Below are 26,638 nucleotides of genomic sequence, written 5' to 3' on the forward strand. Positions count from 1 at the left end.
AATGTTCAAATGTTAATTTTTATTTTTTTCCCCCCAAAGTTTTTATTTGCTTCAAAAGGGAAATTCAAATTTGCACAAAACAGTTTGAATGAAAACACCGATCATGCGAACATTTACCACAGATCTCCAACTTATTACATGATTGTCACGTTACATAGCCCTCTATATGCATATATAAATATATAATCTACGCTTTTCATCCCCTCCAATGACCTAGCACTGACTAAAAAAAATAAATAAATAATCACTGAAATGAAATGACCGCAGTCATTAAAGTTTTGTGATTTCGCTAAAAACTCGCAGTGCCGTCCACGTCAACCAAAAAAGGTCGTTTTCTAAAATGTAAAAAGGTCTTGGAGGTTTGTGAGGAATAAATAGACACAACTGATATATTCTCAGTGATTCTGTATAGTGAAACATAGTGCAGTTAGTACATATCATCTCAGGAAAATACCTCTGAGGGGATTTATAAACTACTTCAGAGGAGCTTTATTCATTCGTCATCCCAAAGATATGGGAACACAGTACAATTTGATTGGTTAATGTGTTTCTTCATAGCTGTAATTAGAATATAAGTAAATATAACTAGCTTTGATTAAAAAAAAGGTATATTACGCGACCATATACCTTAGAAATGATACATGAAAAATATATATAAAACACACACAGACAGACTCGCAGTGTGTTGAGTTTCAGTGTCTTTTTCTGATTCGGACTTAAAAAGGTTCTCAGGCAGGTCAAGACATGTCTCTGTAAACAAATATCAAAAATAAAAACAAGCTTCCTGTATAAAGACGCAACAGCGCTCGCGTATCAAATGCGTGGGTCTTCGACGATTCATTTACAGTCGCTTGGCACAACTGCAGGTTCACTGACGGATAAAAAAAAAAAGAAGGTAAAACGCGGATTTCCGTGTGATATGCAAAGACTTGAATTGATCCCATGAAATATTTGGTCGTGTGTCTCAAACGTGAGCAGCGTCTGTGCGTCTCAGCCTGGCTTCTTTCTGTGCTCCGAGATAGCGCTCCACAGTTTACATAGGACTCCACCGCTGGGGGAAAACAGCTCATTTATTATTTCTTGATTGACTGTAATAATCCTAGTAATGTAAATAATGGCATTTTCCACAGCGGCACTACAACATTGAATATTTCCTTTAAGATTACCGTTTCATTAGAGAAATGTTTATTATTTATCATTCAACAGAAAGTGAAAGACATTCCACACACACACACAAAGACACACACACACACACACACAAAGACACACACACACACACAGACACACACACACACACACACACACAGACACACACACACACACACACACACACACAGACACACACACAGAGACACACACACACACACACACACAACACACACACACACACAAGACACACACACACAACACACACACACACACACACACAGACACACACACACACACACACACACACACAAAGACACACACACACAAAGACACACACACACAAACACACACACACAGACACACACACACAGACACACACACACACACACACACACACACACACACACACACACACACACACACACACACACACACACACACACACACACACACACACACACACACACACACAGACACACACACACACACACACACAAAGACACACACACAGTCACAGAACTAAAAAATATTATTTCAAAAACACAAACTATTTTTCTGATCTTTCAGTAAAACAAAAATCAAACAAAAAAAACGAATACATAGCAGAATACGAGGAATACGCACCGTAATCTCAACGTTTTTAAGTCGTCTCTTGTGACATAATGAAGGATGTCATCAAGACTGTAATCTTCAGCTATAATCTGTGATGTAAACAGAAATATTCCATCATCTGTTTTCCATCATTTTTATGTACAAGGTTTGGTGACCAAGTGTTACCCTCTCTATGGAATCTGCATCCCCTCCGTGGTGTTTCAGCCACTCCAGAAGCTCCTGGTCTCCTTCTCGCTCGAACGAACTACTTGTGCTCATGAAGTGTTCAGAAACATCTGCCAGAAACAAAGGCTTGGACTGAAGTGCAAGCTAATACTGAAAACATACTTTAATACCCAGCAGGAGGTGAAGCGCAAAAACGAAAAACAACCATCCGATTAAAGCGATATTCTATGCAAACGCAAAGACGATTGTTATCCATGACGATTATGAACGTTTTTGAAAATCGAATACTCATTCTGCTCCTGTATGTTTGTGAGCGTGCACGTTAGACTCACCGGCAGGCCCGGACCGACTCTTCAACAGTTTGATCTCGTGTTCTCTCTCCTCCAGCACTTGCTGTAAGATGGCCTGATACTCTCTCTCCTTCTCTATTAATTCCTCCAACAGCCTAGAGCACACAAAGCAGCCCCGTCACGTGCAAAACTATAACTTTAAATCATTTGTGAATGAGCAAAATAATTCATTTGTTCATTTATTGAGTTACTTTGTGCACTCAAGAAGAATATTATGAAGTAGGGTGACCGATTTTGTGTCCTTGCTAGGATTTCTGTATTGCTTTTGATTCAAAGTACCTTGAGAGCATTCTGGAAACGCAAGGAACCGATGTCATGCACGCAAACAAAGCCAAAACCTAGATATTTTAGGCAATATAGAAATCCTGGCCAGGACACGTCAGGAGAAAATGGTTTGATTCGTAGGAAATAATCAACAGATTGATTGATTATCAAATAATTATTGATACAGTCGTATTTCGGTGCGTTTAGAATCACAGAAGCATGTGTGGTCTAGGTTCGTTTTTCGCAAATAGCTGTCGAATTACTTCAAAATGCCTGGAATGACGTTTTATGGCATTCATTATTTTTTGCAGATCGCTATCATTTGCAATGCACCCAAAACTGTATACGCTCACCTCTTGGTTTGTAGCTTCATGCGCCCCAGCTCCATGCTAATGGATCGCTGAGCGCCCTGAGACTCGTGGGAAACCGTAGAGCTGAGCGTGCTCACTCCGGACGTGGCCACGGTGTCGTCGTGATGAGCGGCAGGCGGCGCTATGTCCTTGAGGGCAGCGCTCCCCTGGGGAACCGCGTCGTCGTCGATGTCCTCCTGCTCAGCGGGGTCGCTCTCAGACGCCAGCGTGAAGTGCGGCCGCAATTCTGGCAGGGAACAAGCAGACACACGACGTCAAGCCCTCCACAGGGTCGCACGTTTCGGACAGGTCATTTACTGGACTCAATCAGGTCAGAGCGCCGGGCGCGCCGAAGGTCAGAAGAAGAGTCGGGACGGTTGTGTTAAATAAGGGGGCTTTCAAAATGGACTGCTTTAAATAGAAACGGTTGCTGTTTACCTGGTACTAATATGATGATGGCGGTCTGTACAGCCTTTCGGATGATGTTGTCCAGGGCAAACATCCAGTGCGGCTTTATGTTGTGGTTATGCAGGACTTTATTTACCTGGAGAAACACAAAATGTCGAGCCATAACTATTACCGTTAAGTCTAATGAACTTTTACTGAGCTTTATCGAAAAGTCATTTAAAAAAGTCATTGCTGAGTTTAAATAAAAAGCCATTTGCAACACATTTTAACTCCACAACGTGATTTCTGGCGAGGCAGGAAGTAAAACAGATAAACGTGGGTGTACTCGTGTACCTTCTGAAGTTCATTCGTGTTTATTGCATGCTTCAATATGATTCGATTGGATCGGTTTGAACGAGCTGCGGCGTTCCGTCTTAACACGTTAAAGAGCCACAAAAATGGCATTTATTGCTTGGTTTGAAAGTGGTTTCTGTGTGAACAGCGGTTTATACATCGCTACCCTACTTGACTATGAAATTTAGACACTCACCGCATCCTGGAAGCCGAAGAGCGCCACCTGGAGTTGGCTGATGGCCGTGCTGTCGAAGTCAAGCTCTAGTTTGAGCTGAGAGAGGGTGCCGGCAATTATTTTTCTGTCTGCCATCCTCACAAAATCTCCCAGACTTGTAACCAGCGTGGAGATATGCTGATATTTCAGTTTGGTCTCCTCAGACCCCTATATCGACGGAAAAGCGACACAAGGCACTTAAAAAAATTAACCGCAAAACGGCAAGATTTCACTGCACAATCTTGATTATCTCTCTGATGTTTTACTTGCACTAAATATGCAATACCACTTAAACAATCATTACATCTCATTGCCTTTATAAAAAAGGTTATATATGAAGAAAAAAAATGTTTCCCAGATGTATTATGACATTTACCTGTGTGAGCGCTTCTTGCAGGTAAAGCACTATTTTTTCTCTGTCCTCAGTCAGGATTCGGTGTAAAGTCGCTCTCCTTTCGCTGTCTTTCCTCAGCATGAAGAACCCAGAGTCCTTCTCTTCTGGGGAAGGTGGTGCGCTGTGGTCTTCAAAGTTCTCCACAGGAATACTGCAACGTGTCAAGCGGTCTCTTTTCACATTTAGTAAGCAGATGCACTCAAAGCAAACCAAGGTTTTGAATTTTTATGTTTTATTTTATCGCTCTACAAAATTCTGTTTAACTTTTATTAGTTTCATTAATATTTTTGTTAGTTTTAGTTCGTTTTTATATAGTGTAGTTTCAGTTTTAATTAACGGATCGGTGTAGAAACGGAAATCAGTAAAGCAGGCCTTTTTACTAAAACCTAGTTTGATTAGTTGTGATTGTATTGAAATATGCATTATTTATTATTAAAATGAATGTAGCCTAATTCGGTGTCTTTTTTTTCCTTTTTAACCATTATCACGATATTGCAACTGTGCTTTGTTGAAGGAAATTCAATTATACACCCAATTGCATATAACGATCATATGTTTTTTTTTTATTTATGAAAAATTATAAGTGCGTGTATGATGCGATCAAGCCAATGCACATTCGATCGAAAGCCTGGCAGAGTGATCACGAGATGCAGGCAAAACTTTGTATTGTTTGCAGAAAGGTCGCACGTTCTCATCATTTTTTTCCGTTAATTATCATGCCATCATGTGATTTTCTTGCCTAACGTCGGTCTGATTGCTTGTGCTACGTGAGAAGTCAAAAGATGTCGCCTACCTGATGCAACAGGCTAGATTTAATGCAGGTGATATAGCGCACAGCAGCATGATAGGGCAATATATACGCTAGAATGAATTTTCACACTCTCTGCTGACCTCAGGAAGAGGGAGCGATGACCTTTGACCTCTCTCTCGCTGTAGCACTTGGTGCTGGGTTTGAAGTTGAAGGGGTTCGTGCAGAGCTCATTGTCAGGCGAGACAGATCCGTATTCGCTGCTGCTGCTGGTGTCCTCGACCACAACGGGAACGGGAAGAGATATGCTACGCAGATACTCTACAAGACATGACCAGATTAACGTGACACGCTCTCCTAAAGCACAGACCTGAGCACAGAAAAGCTCAACTAAAAGGAACGATGATTATTTGCAGTCGACCTTGCGTCTTTTGCACTTTGACTGAACTTAAATATGAAAAACGGTAACATTAATGAACATGGTTAAATATGAATATAATTATGAGCTAAATGTACAGGAATTTTATTTTTTCAGGAAAAAACAAAACAGGTGTAACATATAAACACTGCTTTTTATGCAAGACAAGACTTACCAGGTCCTGGTGTAAGAGCTGCAAAAAAGATCCACAGAGAAGAAAACAAATTATATAAATATATATATATATATAATTTTTATAATTATATAATCAAAATAATCAAATGAAAAAAAATACAATAAAAATACCTCAAAATTAGTAACAGAAAGTAACAAAATTAAGGTTAAGGTTGTTGGCCTATTTAGTCGCTACTAGATATTAATGTAATTACCATAAATTATTTGTATTTGTTTATTTATTTTTAAATACAAAATACTGCAACTAACAGGTCCTTGCTCCTCATCATGTTGTCACTTTTTGGATGTAACCACTTAAAGTAGTGCAACATTTTCTAATGGGATCAAATTAAGCAGGTGAAGTCAAATTTGGAAGAGCGTTCTGTCCGAAAACTAAAAAATAAAATCAGATATAATAATAATAAATTCTTTCTCTGAGTTTAATCTAACGCAATGGACTACTTATTATTCCTTATTTTTTCTTCTATTTATGGAATGTACCAGCTGAGATTATTGCGTGGTATGAAGACGTATAGAGAGGCCTGTGTAACACACACACACACACACACACACACACACACACACACACACACCTGTAAAACTGCTGTTCTTGGACCGTTTTTTGCGTGATGTAACAGTGAGGAATTCGTGGGTGAGCAGATCGTTGGCTGTGGCTCGGCTGTCTGGATCAGGCTCGAAACAGCGCAGGATAAATGCTTTGGCTTCGGTGGACATAGACTCAGGAATCTCCGGGTGGATTTTAAACATCCCGACCTAGACAAAACACATCAGGACGATCCTAAAAACCTGGACCAAACCGAGCACAATTTCCCAACGCAGGATAGGTGCGTTTAGAAAACCTTCACAATTGGGCAAACAGAACACAAAGGCTTACTTCAGGACATCTCACGAAGCAAACATGACTGACCTTGAACATGGCTGCCTGTGGTTCCCCCAGCTCGTAGAAGGGTGGTTTCCCAGTAGCCATTTCTATAATGGTGCAGCCCAGAGACCAGATGTCTGCCGGCTTGCCGTACCCACGGGGCCCTTTATCTATGATTTCAGGGGCCATGTACTGTAACGTGCCTGACATACACAGACGCCATGGAAGGAATAAATAACTGCTAACAATAATAACTACTGAATATTAGTAAGATTCTAAAGATATTAATCAAAAGTCAAGTCGATCAAATCTTCAGCTCATTTATGACACTGGAACACAAGACCAGTAGCATGGGTCAAAAAGCCAAAAATCATTAGGATATTAATTCTAAATCAATTTTCCATTTTCCTACCCTAAATAAAGGTAATTTTTGGTTAGTAATATGCATAAGAACTTCATTTGGACGACGTTAAAGGCGATTTTCTCAATATTTAGATAGTTTTTCACCCTCAGATCCTCAGATTCCAGGTGTTCAAACAGTTCGTTCTAAGCCACGTATCGTCCAATCCTAACAAACGATACAACAATGCAAAGTTTATTTATTCAGCTTTCAGATGATGCGTAGATCACAATTTCGGTTTTGCGGTCCAGGGTCACAAATGATAGCTGTGTCCTCGGTGTCAACTCGCGGCTGATAAAAGGATAAGTAAAAATACACGGCGAAACGTAAGACACGTTCAGTACCAGTAAAGGTTTCAGTGCAGGGGTTTATTCCGGCCAGACGTTTGGACGTTCCGAAATCGGAGATTTTCAAAACTCCACTGTAGGTGTTTATCAAGACGTTATCCCCCTGTAGGTCATGAAAGTAGCAGTTGCATCAATCATATCTACTAATCGGTCACTCCTCTGTGCAATTTCAGAATCTCAAACAAATCTGAAGGAGATCAAAATATAAAGACTTAATGCATATGGCATGTGTGCAGCTGAAGCTCCAACCTCGTTTATTGATGAAACGGTTATTACCTTAATGTCTCTGTGAACTATTTGGTTGTCATGCAGGTATTTGAGACCTTCGAGTATCTGTTTGGTGTAGAAACCGATAGTTGGCTCGTTGTTTTTTAGAGGACCCCACTTTGACCTGAGCAATGCTGACAGGCTGCCTGCGATTCGCAGGAAAAACACAAATACATTTTGAATAAAACATGAATTTTGGCCTAAAGGTGCGCCGCTGTAAGCAAGCACACTATAAAGGTGTAAGTAGTCGGCCTCACCTCCAGGCACCTGCTCCATGAAGATCTTGATGAAGCCGTTTTCGCTGATGGAGCCGAGGTACTGCACGATGTTCTTATGCTTGAGGTGTTTGTGCAGGGCGATTTCTTCATGCAGGGGCTGTGAATATCTATCAACACAGAGCCGTTACATGTGCTTTTAGATAAACTTGCTGTGTGGCTGCATGCACTTTTCTTGTTTCTTTTTTCACCTGCTTAATCATATTCTGCCTTAAACTCACGTGAATATTATATATTCATTCATATTATATATACGCGGTATAAATGTCTGATGCTTTACCGACTGAGATACCCGGACTCTTGTGGGTAATAGAGTACACACACACACACACACACACACACACACACACACACACACACACACACACACACACACACACACACACAGATACAACTTTAGCATCAACAGCAGAAATAGTAAGTAATCAGACTCTTTAGATCGGATATGCGCCATTATGAAAATAGGTTTGCCACAGAATACAGTGATACTGATTATACTCACTACGAGATCTAGCATGTGCAAAATTTAATATCAGGTAAAAAATATATTCTCAGTAATATCCATAATATCCTATTTCTTGTGAAACTGACTTTCATTCAGTATCATGTCACTCTCATTGCAACATTGTACATCTACAGAACAAATCACATAGTGGAGTATATATGTATACTTTTTGAATTAAAAAAAGTTGATGCATCCCTGAATTATTAAAATATTAAGGTTTGGTCATCAAAATACAGTTTAATGCAATATAATTTAAAATTAATAATAATAATTATATATATATATATATATATATATATATATATATATATATATATATATATATATATATATATAAATGTACACACACCCTTTTATTTATTTTTTATTAACCTAGCGACATCCAACCGCACAAAACTAGCATAAAAATGACGTGATTGTGTAAGTCTACATGAAAGTTTACCAGGTTATACAATGAGAAAAGAGCAAAATGGTCAACCTTGTCAAAATATGAATTAGTGCAATGAAAGACATTCCTATCCAAAACAATTTGATTCAAAGTGAAATGAACTTCCTTAAAAAAAAAAGGAACAAAAAGGAAACTGATGCTCACCTACTGTCCCGTTCAGGAATCTCTTTGATGGCTAAGCGCACCTGGTTACTGAGGTCACGACCGGCATAGACTACCCCAAATGTCCCCTTACCCAGAACCACCCTCTCTCCATGCTCATCGTATTCATAATCATACTGCAGGCACACAAGAACACACAAGTCACTCACGGTCTTACCTCCCCGTTGCTCAGTACTGTATATAACAAACGCACGCAACGATCACCATTTTACCTCTAAAGCCTCGGATTCGCAGTCGGTCTCTTCGGAGCCTTTCCAGGCCTCCTCGGTGAGAGTGTTTACCAGATCACAGAACCTATGCAGCACACACCCTCGTCAGACACCTCGCACATATGCTCACATGATCACGGTTTACAACAAATTAACTTTAAATAAAGTTCATCGGTTTTTTTTCTCATGCTCGGCCACGACTGAAAGAAAATCATTTTTAGCAGCAGACAGGATCGGTGGCCGTTTCTAGTATAAACCAAGCCTGCGATTTCTGAAAGAATAAATATCGCCAGGAAAACACGACATACCTCTTGCAGTGCATCTCTGTGCAAAAATAGATTTGAAAGTCTTCCGAGTTGTTCACGACATACAGAAAACAGCTGCGCTCATCGAATTTAGAGATGCTGAATGCCAAAAAAAAGAAGGTACTTTATCGTAGGTGAAAAGTTCATATTATGCATATATTTTACATCCCCTTCTTTTAGTAAAGGGAAGTTTATTAAAGAAGACGGCCTTTACCTCACACCTCGTACTGAAGTTGCACTGAAATTCCACTCGTGGATCCCTTTGCTCTAAAACAGAGAGACAGAGATAATCACGACGGATAGCGCTGAAATGGTGCAGTCACCATAAACTGACCTCAAAGTGATGTTTTTAAAAACAGTATACAGTATATTAACATTCAAAAGGCTAGATGCAGAGTATCTGTCCAGTATGTTAAGAGCTTTTATTAAACCAGCTCAAATAAAACTAATATATAGGAGTCAATATTAGAAAGTTATTATTAAACCTGTAGAAGGTTGAACGTTTTTTTAAAAGTGCAGCGCTCAATACTGGTGTGTTCAGGATTTAGAGGTTTAATGAGTGATCGAATCCAATTAACAGTAAGTTATTTATTACTTTGTCATCGGGGGTCACGTGCCAGATGGAGAGCGTGTTCTCTTCCACGTCCTTGTTGATTGAGAGATAAGACGGCTGGTACACTTTAGTGGGCTCCAATATCAATACCTACACAGATCAAAAACAAGCTGAATTATTTCTGACAGCAGTCAACGCTTTACATGCAACGTCTGATAACATTATGTGGTGTTTAAAGCCAATGCTAAATACTATGTTTCAGACATCAGAAAAGTGTTTTTTGAGTTTGGGTTAATTCATGTAAACCTGAAACGTCACTTTCGTGGCTTTCTCACAGTATGTGGCAATGTAATGTAGCAACTTAGAAGAAAAGTCACTGTGTGAGGAGGGTTCATACAGGAAAACGGACGGACGTCACATCCTTTTTGGTGGCTTCCACCATAAAGTCCATCCAGAAGTCCACAAGCTCTTGTTTAGGGGCCTGTGGATCGCTGGTTGGTTTGGTAAAGTGCTTATAGATGAGAATGGTCTCGACCAGTGATCGTAGATACCTGAAATACAACGTAAAACACCTTAATGAAAGAACAGTGGCCAAGCATGACTCTCTTGTTAGGGGTTTCTTAACCAGCCCGAGCCAAACAAGTCCAATTAAAGTTTGTATATTGTCTCTGGATATGGCTTAGAATATATAATAGGACCGAGAGCGCACTAGTGCGAGATGCGCATTTGACTTTATTCTCCTCCTAAACGCTAGATTGCACAAAAAATAAGAGAGATTGCTGTATGTTTAAACATCCATGAAATTCAGCTGCTCTTTGATGCAACTGTGAACAATGTGCTAATTTGATCCGAATGTTTTAAATGTTAAATGAGAAATGACCAAATATATTTTTATTTCAAATTAAAACTAAAGGACATGTAAAACGCACCCCTGCTGGTATTGATGAAGGCATAAGGTATCTGATTTATAGGTAATATTAGAATATTTACTACAGATCATTTATTTATAATTTATAAAAATCAATAAATAAATAAAAATGAAAAGTTTCGATAAAATGTCAGTATTATCCATGATTTTCTCAAGCCTGGAAATCAGTTTTAAAATGACCTAGACACGGTTTTTGTTCAAATTTAAAATAAAAAATTATCATTTAAAAATACAATTTGCAAACAGCGATAATGTCTTGGCGAACATTAATAATGAATGCCATTTTTACACAAAGCGATGCATTATTAATTCAAATGTCTATATTATTTTAAGCAGCGGTGCATAAAACGTGTGCACTTACCAAATGGGAGCTTTAATTTTGAAGAGTTTCTCGGAGGCCTGGATGACTCTTGTGTTGTCGCAAGCTAGAATGCTAGCCCCGAGAAAGAAACCCACGTCCCAGTAACTCTGTAATCTGTCCAAACTGCCCTTCTTCCCCAAGAGACTGCTCAACTTCACACCTACGAAACGCCAATGAAGCGCGTATGTTATATTAAATGCATATTAATATTGATATATAGGATATGTTGGTTAGTCTCACTACTATATGCTCTCTGTTTGATAAAGGAGAATACTCTTTATTAGCTATAATAAACAAGGCCTTAAATAAACAAAGATTAAAAAGCACCAAAGCATTTCAACGCAATACAAACTGATTCTGCAAACATTCAGGGATTGATTAGAAATAACTGAACTAAGTACACTGTTCACGTGGGTCGGCAAACAAACTTTTCATCCTCTTTATATTCAAATGCCCGTTTGACACCATTCTGGAAGGAAAACCTGACAACTCCTAAATAACTGGTGTGTAAATAATGTTACAATATGAAAAGTGATCGTGAATAAATTATAAAAACACAAACATGTATTAAACATTATGTATATGCTCAAGAACAAGGCTTACTAATGCTGGAACAATGGTTTCTAAAAGATGAATTGAGCATTTATTATTCATAGCGTGTTGTTATTATAAAGTGTTACTAAATAAGGTTGTAATGCTGAACTTTTTTGTTAGAATACATCATTACTGATGTAAAACTGTTTTTTTTCAGACTAGTGGAAAGGAAATATTCAAAAGGCACTGTTCAGTGTTTCTTTTATAGAACTTTATCTATTTACGTCAAGAGATTTCAATGCACATTTTTAAAGGCCATTTTTCAAAATGGGTTTTGTCTCCAACACCGAGCCATAAACTTCCACTTCAGTCGCATTTACACCCACGACAAACTCTACAGTTTTATTCCTGTCTGTATCGACAATGTTTCTACAGAGGGATTTGTTCATATATAATTTACTAAACACATTTTGTAAGCCATTCTTAGCATTTATGAATTATGGAGTGACCGAAAGGAGAAAATTCCCTTTGTAAAAAAACTAATTAAACAAGAATTTTGAAACCAAGTTTAGATTTTTGTACTGGAAATGTATGCAAATTAGCACATAGCTCGTTTGCATATCTAAACCTAACATTTTAGAAATGTTTACACAATTTTTTTTGCAATTATCAATGTATTCAATCAGGTGGGTAAGTCAGGTGATAACTCGGTTATTTTTACCCTATTCACCTGCGGTGTCTTGGAAAGTACTTTTTGACACCGTAAAATAAATGTTGATTTTGCACAATGTACATTTGACGTCACATGTCAGTTTACGCACCTACTTTACGCAGTTCAAAGGAGGAATCGAACTGATGCCCTGCAGCCAATAGCAGCACTGCATAATTTATACCGGAGTGCAGCGTCGGCTCCGATTCGAAACCCTTTCTAAACCTGCACACGAAAGCAGAAAAAAAACAAAAGTAGAGTACAATGCCACTATGGCCACTTTATTGGTAAATCTCACAAAAGGGACAATGGTCCTACAAACAGACTTCGTTTTCCTCACCAGTGCATGCCCTGATCTCTGCTGTCCGTGTCGGTGAAATGAGAGTCCAGGAACATGTCTTTATAGATTCTGCCTACCAAACAATAAATATCAGAGGCCACCTGCTCATCAGAGTTCACCAACGGCAGCATGATGTCCAAAGCCTTCTGTCTGTCTCCTGGCAGGTTTCTCCTGCAGAGACAGAACAAAGAGAGACTGAAATTCAGAAATGAACCCAAAAACATTCTGGAATAACACATGGTCAGCTAGACGCAAGCCTTTTATTGGCTGATTTTATTCAAATGTGCAAACATAACGCTGCCCAATAAAACAACACCGAGTCTGGAACGAGACGTTCAAAGGTTCGGAGACGTTGTTTGAGGAAATTCATTTATTTAGCTAGGATTTATTTGGCTTCAACTGAAAATACTACTGTTTGACGCAGTAAGATGTTCAGGTGTCACCTGTTGAGGGCAAAGGCGTAGTGGAACTTTATGTGAGGATGAGCCACTGGGTCAAAGGTCGGCAGCTTCTCCAGTGTTTCAACTAACTTCACAATGGATTCATAATCCTACAAAACAAACAAGAAACACGGGACATGCATATTTATTACACAATATTATAAAACTACGCTCATATGCAACATCTGAAAATACGAGACGAAGGAAAATCAAGTATATTCAGTTTTTCTGTATACTGTATTCCTTAAACATTTTTATTTAGTAAAAAAATTGATTCGCGTCCAAAAAAAGCACTAAAATATTAACACATCCTCTTACAACTGCACATTATCACGAAGCACTAAACATAATTAAACCTGTGACACATTTTCTTTCACTTCAAAAAACGTTAAACATATTATGCAACTTAGAAAGTAAGTTATTGAAAGTGACTAGCAATAACGGTACTTTTGATCTGCTCATGTAAGCAAATTGTGAGCAATTCATGAATCAGTCTTTCATTTATGTCCAGTTATTAAAACTGTGTCAAATATGTGAAGTCTGGTGATGATTTACAAGAATCGAGTCGAAATAAGAAGGATTCGGTTAAACAAACCGAATCGCCCAAATCAATCAAACCGCTCTGCAGAAATTAGCCAAAAATCTTAACGATTACAACATTACAATTATTAACATATGACTGGCCACATTTGTACATAGACACCCACCTAACTCTGTAAAACAGATAAACAGGTAATTAACGCACGCAAGAACAAACCTCAAGGTGCAGTAACAAAAAAAAGCCATTTCCTTTTCAGGCTTTAATCAATCAAATAGTGATGAAATTAAATTAGGATTGTTCGTAGCACAAGAAACACTGACTACAACTGGACATCAGACATATGAATTTGAAGAGATGAAGGCAACGGAAAGTAAGAAAACCATGCGACTGTAGTTAACGGTCATTTATCATACCTTTTACTTCTAAAGTTACTGCCAAGGTGTGTCTGAGTTATAGCAGAACATTTATGACTTCCTGTTCTCCTCTTATTAATATTTAACAGGAAAGGCACTAACAGTTCTAACAAAACTACTATCCTTTTTTAAGCACATCTGCAGAAAGTAAAGCAGAGCCAAGCTTAGAGACACGCAGCTCTTCAAACATTTAACCCCTTCACATCTTCAGGGGAAATCTGCGGTAGAGGAGCTTGTTCTTTCCTTGGGAACAAACTGGTTGTAACAAACTGTAAAAGCCGAAACGATATGCATATTATTTGCTATGTATAATATTTAACGGGCTACTTCAATCAGAGCATTTTAGGAAATGTACCTTAACCTTCACAATCAGGGATTAATGGAATATTCAAGGTTCGGTACAAATGAAGCATAATGGACAAATTCTGTAGCAAGCTGTTGATTTCTTCTCATTCTTCAGTCTGAAGAAGTAAACCCTCAAAGTGGAAGCATTTGGGGCAAGGCGTTCCAGCAGTTAAAAAGCATTTTGGTAAAAGCATCAGCTTTTCTGAACAAAAACATGTTTGAGATGTACACTTCGGAGCACTGTGTTTGACGTTGACGCTCCTCAGGTTATTTGTCATCGGTGCAATTCCTGAGGGTGGAGTGTACTCCTGGCAAACAGTGGTTTTTTTACGAACACGTATCTTTGCATGCATCATTTACAAGGTGTACCCTTTGTGGTCATGACAGGAGTTGGAGTATCGGATGTACATTTGCACAGACAAAGTAAACCATTTTTAATCGCTTGCTGGTAAGGGAATGCTAGTTAAAGAGAACTAACAGGCGTACTTGGATCACCACATTTCAAACCCCTTATCCTGGTTTTTGTATGCGTTTTGGATCAAGCACATGTTTACCAGCTGCTCTACAACCCAGACCTTTCTTCCCTTCGCCACTCCACCTCTTTCAAACGAGTCTACAGTATGGGTGGCACTTCTGGTTTATGGAGCTTCCACCCAAAAAATAAATAAATAAAAAAAATCATATTCAAATAAGAACTCATGCTCCATTTTTAAACATCAGGAGAAAAAAAGGCTTAGTGTTTTAATGTGACACTGAATGCGGTGCCAGCACGTCTTTTTAGTGAGATCAGCATCAGTTTCCCTCTGATTCTCTTATTTTTTTCTTTGCATTCTGATATAGTTGCTTTTTCTATGCATTTCTAAAAAAAAGACAACAGGCACTGTGCAGCTGTGACCTGCTCTCCTGTTCGTATCACTGTAAAACTTAAAGTGTGACGTGATTAACTCCTAATCCCCATCATAAGCATTCACTGGAATATTTCTAAAGCTAGAAAATAATTATATCAATCAGTGTTACAGCTAATGGTACAATTTGGATTTTACATAGCCCTGCATATAATATTTAACATTTTGAAAGTCTAATTCATTTGAGCTTTTGGGGTTATTCATAGTATTTTAAGTATTTTTTTTTTTGCTATTGGTGTTTAACGGTTGAGGAGTGAAACGGTTTAACAGAAGTTACTCCCATCATTCAAACAACGTGCCATGGTGTCATTTGTCAGCAAAAAGTGGACACACTGACACTTAATACACAGAATATTTACAAAACTGTGTTCATTTAGGTGTTCATGTCTTGCCCCATAGACTTCCACTGTAAGGTCGTTACTGTACATATGATCTTGGTTTGTTTTACCAACTCAGACACAAGAAAATATTTTTGGGAGACTGGGAGAACTAATAAACATCAACTTTAACTTGTCTTAAGCCTGGTGCATCCTGTTAATGAGTGACCGAAACCACCAATAACACTCGTTTCACCAGTGCATGCGCATTTTGCTTAAAAAAAAATCTTTAAAAGTTAAACAGACATGTGATCAATAACAGAACAGATATTGCAGCCAGAAGTCACCTGAATATCTCTGTAGGACAGGAGGAGGTTGATGACGACGTCAGCTGAAAGACACTCGACGTTATCGAGCCGCTGCTGAATCCGTCTGAGTTCGGCCGCCAGCTCTTCTCCGGTGTAAAGCTCACGCGCTTTCCGAATCTCATTCAGAACCGTCTCGCGGAAGTACTGGCTAAACAAGCGCACAAAAGAGACAAAAAGAAAAGCTAACGAACCGTGAAAGAATGGAAGTACACACTGCAGATTCACGGAAGTTATTATCATACACTCACACCAAGCAAACCGTTTTAAGAACAACATTTCAGTTGATAAGAAGACATTTTATACTTTTCTGAAACACAATCTGATAGCATTATTATTAACAAACGTCTGGCAGAGTCGGCAAACATGCGACGGCACTTACAGCCAAGTCAAAAATATTTAGCATTAATGGCCGCTATATATCATAACTGAACTGCTTTTTCACCACACATTAATTGATGCCACTTTGAAAATGTATTTTGAGGTTAACTATTGCCTGTATGGGGATTAGATTCGCTTCATCTTTAGGTTGTTCTTCTTGTTCGGTGTCTGACTGGGTTTGTCATGTTGTCAACGCCGAATAACACCGCATACGTCTGTCTAAATTCTTCTGGCATGATGGCACGGCATGGCATTCAAACTACTTAAGGGTCAATATGAGCAAAACCTTAAACCGTATCACGTGAAAATATGCATTTGCATCTACGCATTTCCAAAGCCACTATTAAATATCAGCGAAACCCTAAGAAGTGACAACATGTTCTACAATAGCGCTCTCATTATAACATAAATTATATGACAGGTTTTTTTTTTTTTCTCATATAGAATACACTGTTATTTATAAAATGTAATGTTAATATATCGTCTATCTGCACATGAATGGGTCTAATCGGCTCTGAATGAACTCCATTTGTGGACACACTGTTTAAGCGACAATGTCCAAAAACTGATCGCAGTGTTTTATTATAATAGCGTTCTCACATGCCCGAGCCTTCATCAGGAAAGGCCCATCGTTTTAGAAAGGAGGGGCGTTTTCAGGTTTGGGTTAAAAATTTGGTAAAAAAATAGCAATGTGATTTATTCGAATGTTAAAATATTTAAAGCTGCTTTCTTTTCAGATTCTTATGATAATAGGCTGTAGTTATTGGGAGAAAACCGGTGGTTCTATGTGAAATTTGACCTTGAGCTCCCCAATACAGTCAAATTGGTCATATGATCATAAAATATTCGAATATTCGATTGGGGGTCGAATCAAGCTCATCCTTTCGCTGCACCGAATCCTTCATTTTAAATAACGTCACGTGTCATTCCGCTCACTGCTTTTACGGCAATAAAAGTCCTTCAGTTAGCTGCGAAACGAAACCGAGAAGCGAGGAGATGAAGGAGGTTCCCACCAGGTGTTGGTCTTGCAGCTGGTGAGCAGTTGAGTGAGTCTGTCCAGCAGTGGCATACAGATGGGCCCCAGCAGGGCCTCAAAGCTGGGCTGCATCAGTTCGCTCAAACCCTTCATCAGACTGCTCTCACAGCAATACACCTTATTCTGAGGCGTCACCATGTATGGAATGAACGTGTAGTTGGCGGCACATGTCTGGAAAAAAAGAGCAGTGAAAATAAACAAACACAGATGAATAAATCAATAGCAAGCAGGTATATCACGCCCCAAAAATGGGTCAAAGGTATTTTCTGGGTCATACATTTGTTTTGAGTCTCTATGGCAGATTGCCATGTTTTCTTGGCATCCTACAGTATATTCCTGTATTTCACAAATCTCCATAAACTAACTCATGAACCCTATGAGTTACCCCACCCCTAACTATTTATACCTTATTTTTGGCACCCAATTATAAAATCGTACCAGAAAGCTTGCAAAAGTCTCGAACACTAAAATGCACCGATAATGTCAAGTTGCTCATGGCATGATATAAGCAAACAGTTTTCCTTTTCTACGTTTGCAGGTGTGCAATCAAACTGATTAACCTCCATGAATAACAGCACGAACTTGATACCAAGACTTTCTTCTTTCTGTTAGAAAATGACAGCAGAGAGGAAGGAAACATCGAGACTTACCAAATTCTTCTGACATATCACCTCCTGTACGAGACAAACAGCAGACACAAATCAATTCAGGTGGTATAAACGACTAGGTTTTTTTTAGGCCTATAACAAACTTTAAAGAGCATACTGCTTCTAAAGTTTTTCAATAACATCGAGTGTGAACATGTTACTGATTTTACTGTATTATACTCCGTTTCCATCGCTATTACTTTCAATATCCTTACTTTCAAAAGAACGGTGTCATTTTTTACTTCTATACCAATTTAATTTGCAAAAAAAAAAAAAGCGAAAAACAACAACAACAACAAAACTAATACCCGTTCTGCAATTCTGTTTGTAGCTGCCTTTTATTTCAGATAAAGTGGTAAATTAAACATTCACTGTAATAACGTCACACTACTGCAACAACGTAGCATGCTAGCGGTAAAATGTTATCTATGCATATTGCAGAGTGTTTCCTGAAACTGCAAATCCTTTGCAGTGCACTTCATTTTGAACATCTGTGTGTGTGTGTGTGTGTGTGTGCCAAGCACCATCCTCCACTAAATTCTGCCTGGTAATAAAATCACTGCCTTTAAGAGCTCATCTAAATATATCTCGTATTATGCAATTTACTCCCCACTCACCTGGCATAATTCCATTTAGTAATGTAAAGTAATAATAGAGGTGTGCGACCTTGTCAGGAGGATCTCCATGACAATAATGCCTGCCAACAATTCGCTGCGATAATATAAACCTACAGCATAACATTGTGATGAAACAGTCAGAAGTCACGCACTGCAAATAATGTGGGCTGTATTAATAATTTGACTCCATCCAATAAATATTTGAGCACCCTTTTGCATGCGACACTCCTACTAGCCCAACGTAAACGTATGTATTACAATAAACGTGCACGCAACACACCAGGACGCTTGTTCACATTGACTTTGAGAAGCAAGACATGGACCTTCATCTTTGTTGTTGCTGTTGTTTTATTAGACTTGCCAACATTTATCAGTCTGGATGCAAGTTTGTCTATACTGGCTGCCAACTGACACCAAAGCTATTATCCTTTTTCCCCATCACACGACACCTATCCACATAAAATATGTATGATATGGGAAAAACTATTTGGCCTCTATTATTTATTGTCTATAAACTTTAGACTGGAAGATTATGAAAAAGCAAGAGGTTGAAAAAACGACCCTGTCACTTTAAATTCGACTGCTTGCCTTGAGACTGAGAACCGAATGCTTGACTTTCTGACCTGAAGAGACTGCAGCGAGTCGGAGTTGAGATCGCAATAAAGAATGATGTTGTTGACCATGCTGAAACTCTCTCTCACACCCAAGTGATAGAAGAGAGAGGGCTGCCGAAACGCATCAGTCATTTCAACCACTGCGATATCTGTGAACAGAGACAGGAGAGAGTTCACATATTTTGAAACACTTTCATGCAGACCTGACAGACAGACAGACAGTGTGGGGGCCATGTTCTATCGGGCCAGTCCCTACAGCTGGGTTCAACACCCTATATGCCACATTTAAATATCGGCAGGAAGTCAGTTCCTCTGTTTGCGTGCATATGTGCCAGAGCTGTAGTTTCAGTTAACCCAAAGGAAACAGACACGTGCAGAACGCATTGAACATCCATGTGTCTTCTAGTTTAAAGAAAACTTAAAATTGATTTACATACACAAATCAAAACGAAGCATATAAGGAGAGTTTGGGTCTACTGGGGAAACTTATCTTGTAGACTTCTTAACCTGCTTTGGTCACAACAGCTGCTAGACAGTAAAGGGAGAGTGCAAGGATTAAGTTGAGATGCTATACAAACAAAAAAAAAATCATCATCTTGTCTTTGCCTTTCTTATCACCTGTGCACAAATTCGCTGGATTCCGTCACATCTTATAAATCGTCACAAACACCGACTTCAGTGACCTCAGTGTTTCAAATGTTTTTGCACCCTTGAATCTGACACTGGCTAAACAAACGGAAAAAAACCTGATCGGAGCGATAAATCAGAATTGAGAAGTGTAATAGCCTTAATAGCGAGTGTCTAGTTACAGTAAGAGTAGTAGTTAAGATTTGAAGTGGATCAAATTCATTCAAAACTGTCTTAAGGTGCAACTTTGATAAAAAGGTTTTGATCCACTTTGAATGTTGACTAGTGTGGAAACCCACAATCTGATCTGAATATCGCCTCTGAAATATAATTGTTTTGGACAGCCAAATATACTCAAAGACATGACCAAAATCATACCACTGGAAGTAGTGGTTGACCAATATGGGTTGCAAATGTTGTGGCCATGTTGACACTTAGAGATCAGGGCTGATATAAATGTCAATATATTACAAATGAATGAAAGACTACTGTACAAAATATTTACTAAAATACTAAATACGTTTACAATCCATTGACAAAGCTGGCAGAAGACTCGATGCTTCCGTTAATTGAGGTGTTGGTTATCAAGCCGATTGCGACCATCTCAAGATGGATACCAGTGGACATCTGCAGAGCATTGTGAAAGTTATAGAGTTTTTAAATGCTGCATTTTATAATAAGGTGATGCATACTATTTCTAAGTCAATGATGACCCAAAACAGCCTGGTTACAAACTTTAAAACATCTTCCTTTGTGTTTGGCAGAACAAAAAAATTTGGTCTGGAACTACTCGAAAGTGATGACAGAATTTGCATTTTTGGGTGAAACATTCCTTTAAATGCAAATTAGTTAATTTCTTAAATACAACAAATAATCATACAGGTTGTGTATTGAATTATATGCAGGCATAACTGAAAAGATTGTGACAGGTCATTTGTTGCATGTTTCTTTGCTTTTGGCTTCTTCCATATTTTAAATCCAATTTTAAACAATTTTTCCATCCAAATAGAAAAATTCTGCCATCATTTACTAACACGCGTCATTCAAAACCCGTAGGACTTTCATCCATGCCACACGAAAAAGGCAAGACAACAGTAGGCCATCGTCCATTAGAAATTTATGGAAACGGGAGCAAAAGGTTTTTCAAGGATGTCTTTCACCACCACTCTTCTGTTCAAAATATCGCCGTTTATGTTGCATGAAAAAAGAAAGTCATACAGGTTTAGAAGCTGTTAATGTGACGGCGATGATCATTTCCAGCTGCGAATGCAAGACCTGACATCCCGATTCACAAAAGGAAATCTGTTTCAGATTTCACATGCAAATGTAGTTTCGTACATCATCCAGTCACACAAAGCGCACAAATCACATCAATGGCAAATGTCATGCAAGGCCGGGAAGAGCTAGTGGTCATCCGACAACTGTTTAGCGAGTTCAGCATTTTAATGGTAAGCTCACAATGGAGACGCACGACTTCTGTTTGTACCTCACGTGTGATTTTGTGCCGTGGTGTGTCGGACACAAAAGCTTCCAGGCTTAGCTGAGTTTGAGCGGTAGGTTTTCAGAGTATTATTGTGAGTCTGTTTAAACAAAGAGGATCGATGCTGCTTGCAGACAGGCAGAATCCCATCACGCTGACATACCAGACTGTATTGGCTGGATGCACAATATAATTATTAAATGCAATAGGGAATGAGGCCGTGAGGGAAGCTATTCAATGTGTTCAACTGTACTGAAAGCTTGCATACGGCTAAACGATTAAACCAAATTAAACCGAAAGAAACGTAGAAGTACACATACAACAGTCCACGTTCGTCTCTCATATACAGAAGTGAAGATTTTTTCCCACAACGAATGCGTAGAAGGCTCATATTTCATATTACAGTTTGTTTTTGATTGCTATCACGCTATAATTGAAACAAAGACACATTTTCTTGCGCATGGACTGATCATGTAGGTAGCTGGCCTGCAGGGTGTTACGCTACTTACAAATACAGTATAATTACGGTAGCGGGAATACTTTATATAAGAGAGCGTTTCTTTTTTGTAGCCAAGTTCTTCTTACAGGAACTGAGAGACAAAATCAAGAAAGTATGAGGTCACTTACAATATTGTAAAGTAATTAATTTTATGTAATGTAACAGGTATTACATTATATCCTGTAGTGTGTTTCACATCAGGTTCATTTCCTTGGTATTTGAACTTTTCTTCTCTTTTCATACACTGTAAGTCTTTAGCGTTATGAAAACGGTTTACGCTGTACACTGAAAGAGAATGCGTTTTCATTAAAATATTTGATTTTGACTTGAACGAGCTGGTGTATAGTTTTGAGATTGTGTTTTATAGTTCTGGGAAAATGGTGAATCGTTACATGAACTGTGTGATAGCAATAGAGACAAACTCCGTAATGGTACAATACTTCAGAATAAGCCCCAGACCTTTCTAAAGATGTAGAGGTATAGGCTGCCTGCATGTTAACAGGTAACCAGAAAACAAACCACTGTGTCATTTTACTAAAAACTACAAAAATAATGCTAATTTTCATGAACGGGGCGTTCCTGCTATACTATCTTTTACGGTTCCTATACCACTGCAGTTCATCTAGAAAACCGTTAAAGCTGTGAATAGCGGATTTTACGAATTTAGCGATAGTGAATATGAAAACCTCATAAACATTTGATCGTAGTCATTTACACTGCATTGTCTATAGTGTTGTAGTATTGCAAGTAAAGTGTCTACCATCACGTTTGGTAAAATACAACTTTACAACTCTGTAAAACTCTGTCATTCATTGTAACGGGCTGGGCTTTGATATTACCATCATATCTATAAATAAACATAAAAGGCTCCCTGACGTCTGTGTCGTGCTAAAGCTAAGTGAGTTGATTATTCTTTAATAATAATGATGATAATTTCAGGGTTTGGCAATCAAAAAGGAATTCAGTGAAATGCCAAAACATTTATAGCATCATATTTAACATTTTCATTTCAGACTACTGAAGAATCTACAGCAATGATCAATGGTTTATTTACATAATATCCAAAGTTTCAGGGACATCTTTAAGTTAATGAAGCAGAATAAAACAATGCTCATTAATGATTTTACATATACAGATGTGCATATGTTGTATAACTGCATTCATAAGTAACTCTCACGCATCTCTAGGCTGACTGCTATGCTGCTGGAAACACATACCAATGAACTGTTCCTATCTGCTGTTGTTCATTAATCTCTTTTCCAAATATGCATCATGGGAAATTCACCCGTTTGGCTCTCATGGGTGTTATTTTCCCACCAATGCTCACATGCCGTTGGTCATCGAGTCTAAAAATCTATCCACTGTATTGGTTTTGAAAAACAAGTATGAAATCACAGTCATCCATTCAGAGTAATCACACCTCTCAGTCGGTTTGAGACCGCCGAACAAGGACACGAAAACCATTCAGCACGAGTTAGCGGAGAAAACTCCTGTTGAATTATTAAAAAGAAATGTGCTGCCTGCTGAGTTTAGAGTACGAGAAATGAGAAAGACACCTGAAACTAACTCTCTCTACAGCTGCTAAGCATCTCGGTTAACCGTTTCTAATAACTAGTTTACAAATATATTCCCCTTTGACTGTCTGGATGAGCAGGGGCTTGCTATTATGCTACTTTTTATATAGTTCCTGTACTAGTGCAACTAATCCATCAAATTGTTAAGGCCTAGCTATAGATGAAGTCCACGTGTAATTTTCACATGAAAAACCAACATTTTCAATTCAGTGTCTTTTGGTGAACGGCTTATTACAGGTTGATTACAGGTACTTCTGAATCACCGTTCAAACGTATCTACTAAACACTACACTCATTAGCCAACATAAGCCAATCAGACCAAACCAAATACTAAACCGGCTTGGACTTGCAAAGCAGGCCGATGTTTGAAATTATTTTAAGCGATTTTAACCGATTATCGTTTCATCACAAGCGTTTATTCCTTCCTTTCTTTTTTCAAACCAGGTTTACTCAAAACGCACTAAAATGTATTCGGCACATTATACATTACAGAGCAGTTGTGTGATTCACGACCCCTCTCCTGTGGTTAGCAACAGATCCGATGGATGGATTAGGTAGTAGGTCATGCTAGTTATTTTCAATTGTGGTTTTATGAGATATATATATATATATATATATATATATATATATATATATATAATAAATAAAATATATACACACACCACTATTCATTTCAGCCTGTATGCACAAATCTAAAAAATTATACTATCTGATGACTAGGCCTTGCAGAGATAACAATAATATACAAGAACATTGCAGACTGTCTTGTAATCATGCACAAAAAAAAAAAAAAAAAAAAAGTCTGATAAGATTGTTCTCCACTACAAACCACCATTCTTTCAAAAACTCCCAGTTCAGAAGTACAAGTACCCTCCTACGCAGTACACACTCACAGTTAAAACATTTTAAATCCTTTTTGAAATGCTACAATATGTAAAACATGCTACATTACATATATATATATATATATATATATATATATATATATATATATATATATATATATATATATATATATATTAACAAATTATAATAAAAAAAGATAATCGACATATTTACAGATGCGCTAATCTCAAAAAGCGGTCATTAGTCAACACATATATAGTCATGGCTTGCATTTATGAAAACTGGACATGCTTTAAAACCCGAAACAAATAACAAAAGCTCTTGAGGGCTCCAGCTATGTACTGACAACACGATAACATCTCAGCATTCACAATAACATAGCGACTTAGCAAGAGCTGTGCGATGTTACCACACAGGAAACGGTTTTCACTGCAACCCCGTCTCAAGTTTTTTTAAACCTGAAGGCCACGTGGATGAAAGGGGCAAAACTACGACGAAACATACAGAATTGTGTGCAGAGAAATCAAACCACCTCATTAAAACCAGATCACAAACGATTAAGAGACAACAGTCCCATGCGGGCCAAACACCCTGAGGAGCATCTGAGAGTCTGTCTGTGATATGAAGTCCAGAAGAAACTCCAGATCTTCAAAGTAATTCATCTACACATATGAAAGAATACGCTAAAGTTGACGTCCAATGGGGAAAACAGTCACACATAGCGTAGATGTAGGCACCTATATGCCACAAAATGTGCGCTACTACACAGTTATGGGTGTAATTTGCTTATTTTTAGGGTTTCTAACTACTGCTGCAAATACGTTTGCAAAATGGTTAAATCAAACTACTTTAAATGCAGTGCTTCATCACCGAATGTGGATCTCAGAGATGAGGAGAGTTGTGCACGCACAATAACAAAGCGCAGTGTTTCGGGATGTTTTTCGGGTTCAGCCCTTTTGGTTTTACTTTCTTTAGCTCCACTCGACTCGACAGTGGCTCATTTAAACATCTGCATCTTAAAGTTTCTTTTCAAGCCGTTGCGCGCAACGCTTCATTCTCATTCACGTTTTAAGTGCCGGTCATTTCTCAGGGAAATCAGATTAAAGGCACGGCCCTCCGCCCCGGGTCGTGAGAGTTCCTGGTGAAGAAAAGCAAGAAACCGAACGGAGAGAAACCAGGCTGACCTAAAAGACGGCGAAGACCGCGTCTACCAAAGCTTCAAGTAGACTTACCTGCATTGTAAAAGTGATCAAGCACTGACGTTTCACCAAAGTCCAGCTTCCCAAACGGGACGATATCTAGTTTAAACCCCACTATGTCACAAGCGTCCTTCAGACACTGTAAAGCCATGCTTTCGGGACTGATAGACTGGCTCGTTTCAGAGTTCCTCACGTAGGCCACTTGTACGGTTCGGCTCTTACATTTCCCCGTGGTCAACAAGGTCCCACTGTCCGAGGGCAAACTGATCACCCCAAGGTTGGCGCTTTTACAGATGGAGGGGTCCTGCCAGAAGGTCCCAGCACCAGGATTCATGCTGCCACTGGATTCTCCATTACTACCTCCCATCATCATGTCTAGGGGTTGGTCAAGAGAGGGTACGGAAAGAGAAATGGCCTCCAGGTCTGGATTCATCTTTTCATCAGTTTAGCAGGACCCCGAGCCCAGCAGTACGGCTCCTAAACCGGCGCACTTCATAGCTGCCGCTCCTGGCAGTGGCTCCGAACGACGCGATGTCATCAGCACCGACAACCTGCGATAAAGGCGATTACGGTTTCATGTTTAGATGAACGTTTAAAAATCCGCTTAGCACCATATAGGTCTGCACTGGAAAATGGCAAGAATCCAAAAGCTGCACGGATCAAGGACGCGCTCGTCACGACTCGAAGAAGCGACATTAGACTCGATGCGCTTCAGCCGCGACCCGAAACACGCTCGACGCCGAAGAACTCGCGCTCGCTTCTAGGAGCGCGTGCATAGTTTGTGAAGTAACGCGGTTCCGTCGTGTGTCGCGTCAAGCCGTTTCACCGCGCGACATCAAACGCGTTTCCTCATACCTCGCCGTTCCTGTTCGTGTCGTTGTGTTTATCATTAAATTGCGAAATCGCGCTCGGCTGAAACGCGCTGTCTGCTGGACCCTGCCCTGTTTCTATTATTATCTCGAACACAACTCACGCTCGGGGCGGAGC

General features: G+C 39.0%; 1 protein-coding gene across 1 annotated transcript; it reads right to left on the bottom strand.

Moving 5' to 3' along the window:
• On the bottom strand, positions 1-26,611 carry map3k5 (mitogen-activated protein kinase kinase kinase 5). Its single transcript, XM_043232670.1, has 30 exons — positions 25,685-26,611; positions 19,436-19,575; positions 18,199-18,222; positions 17,526-17,719; positions 16,114-16,282; positions 13,249-13,355; positions 12,806-12,976; positions 12,578-12,690; positions 11,223-11,382; positions 10,331-10,484; positions 9,976-10,083; positions 9,595-9,647; positions 9,384-9,479; positions 9,079-9,160; positions 8,849-8,982; positions 7,734-7,861; positions 7,486-7,622; positions 7,207-7,312; positions 6,508-6,665; positions 6,173-6,353; positions 5,581-5,598; positions 5,131-5,308; positions 4,222-4,390; positions 3,828-4,013; positions 3,329-3,434; positions 2,894-3,137; positions 2,259-2,371; positions 1,927-2,036; positions 1,774-1,850; positions 1-1,051 (listed from the first exon to the last, which is right to left on the bottom strand). The coding sequence occupies exons 1-30, from the start codon at positions 26,082-26,084 to the stop codon at positions 991-993; spliced, it is 4,077 nt and encodes a 1,358-aa protein (XP_043088605.1). The 5' UTR covers positions 26,085-26,611; the 3' UTR covers positions 1-990.
• Between the last annotated feature and the right edge of the window lie 27 nt (positions 26,612-26,638).

Source organism: Puntigrus tetrazona, unplaced genomic scaffold (genome assembly GCF_018831695.1).
Source record: "Puntigrus tetrazona isolate hp1 unplaced genomic scaffold, ASM1883169v1 S000000608, whole genome shotgun sequence".
NCBI lineage: Eukaryota > Metazoa > Chordata > Actinopteri > Cypriniformes > Cyprinidae > Puntigrus > Puntigrus tetrazona.

Excerpts from the sequence above, each read along its gene's own strand:
- map3k5 (XM_043232670.1), bottom strand. The coding sequence starts at position 26,084 with ATGAATCCAGACCTGGAGGCCATTTCTCTTTCCGTACCCTCTCTTGAC. Across the intron at positions 2,372-2,893 it reads ATGAAGCTACAAACCAAGAG|GCTGTTGGAGGAATTAATAG; the intron begins GTGAGCGTATAC and ends TGTGTGCTCTAG. Across the intron at positions 1,052-1,773 it reads TTAAAAACGTTGAGATTACG|CGGTGGAGTCCTATGTAAAC; the intron begins GTGCGTATTCCT and ends GTTTTCCCCCAG.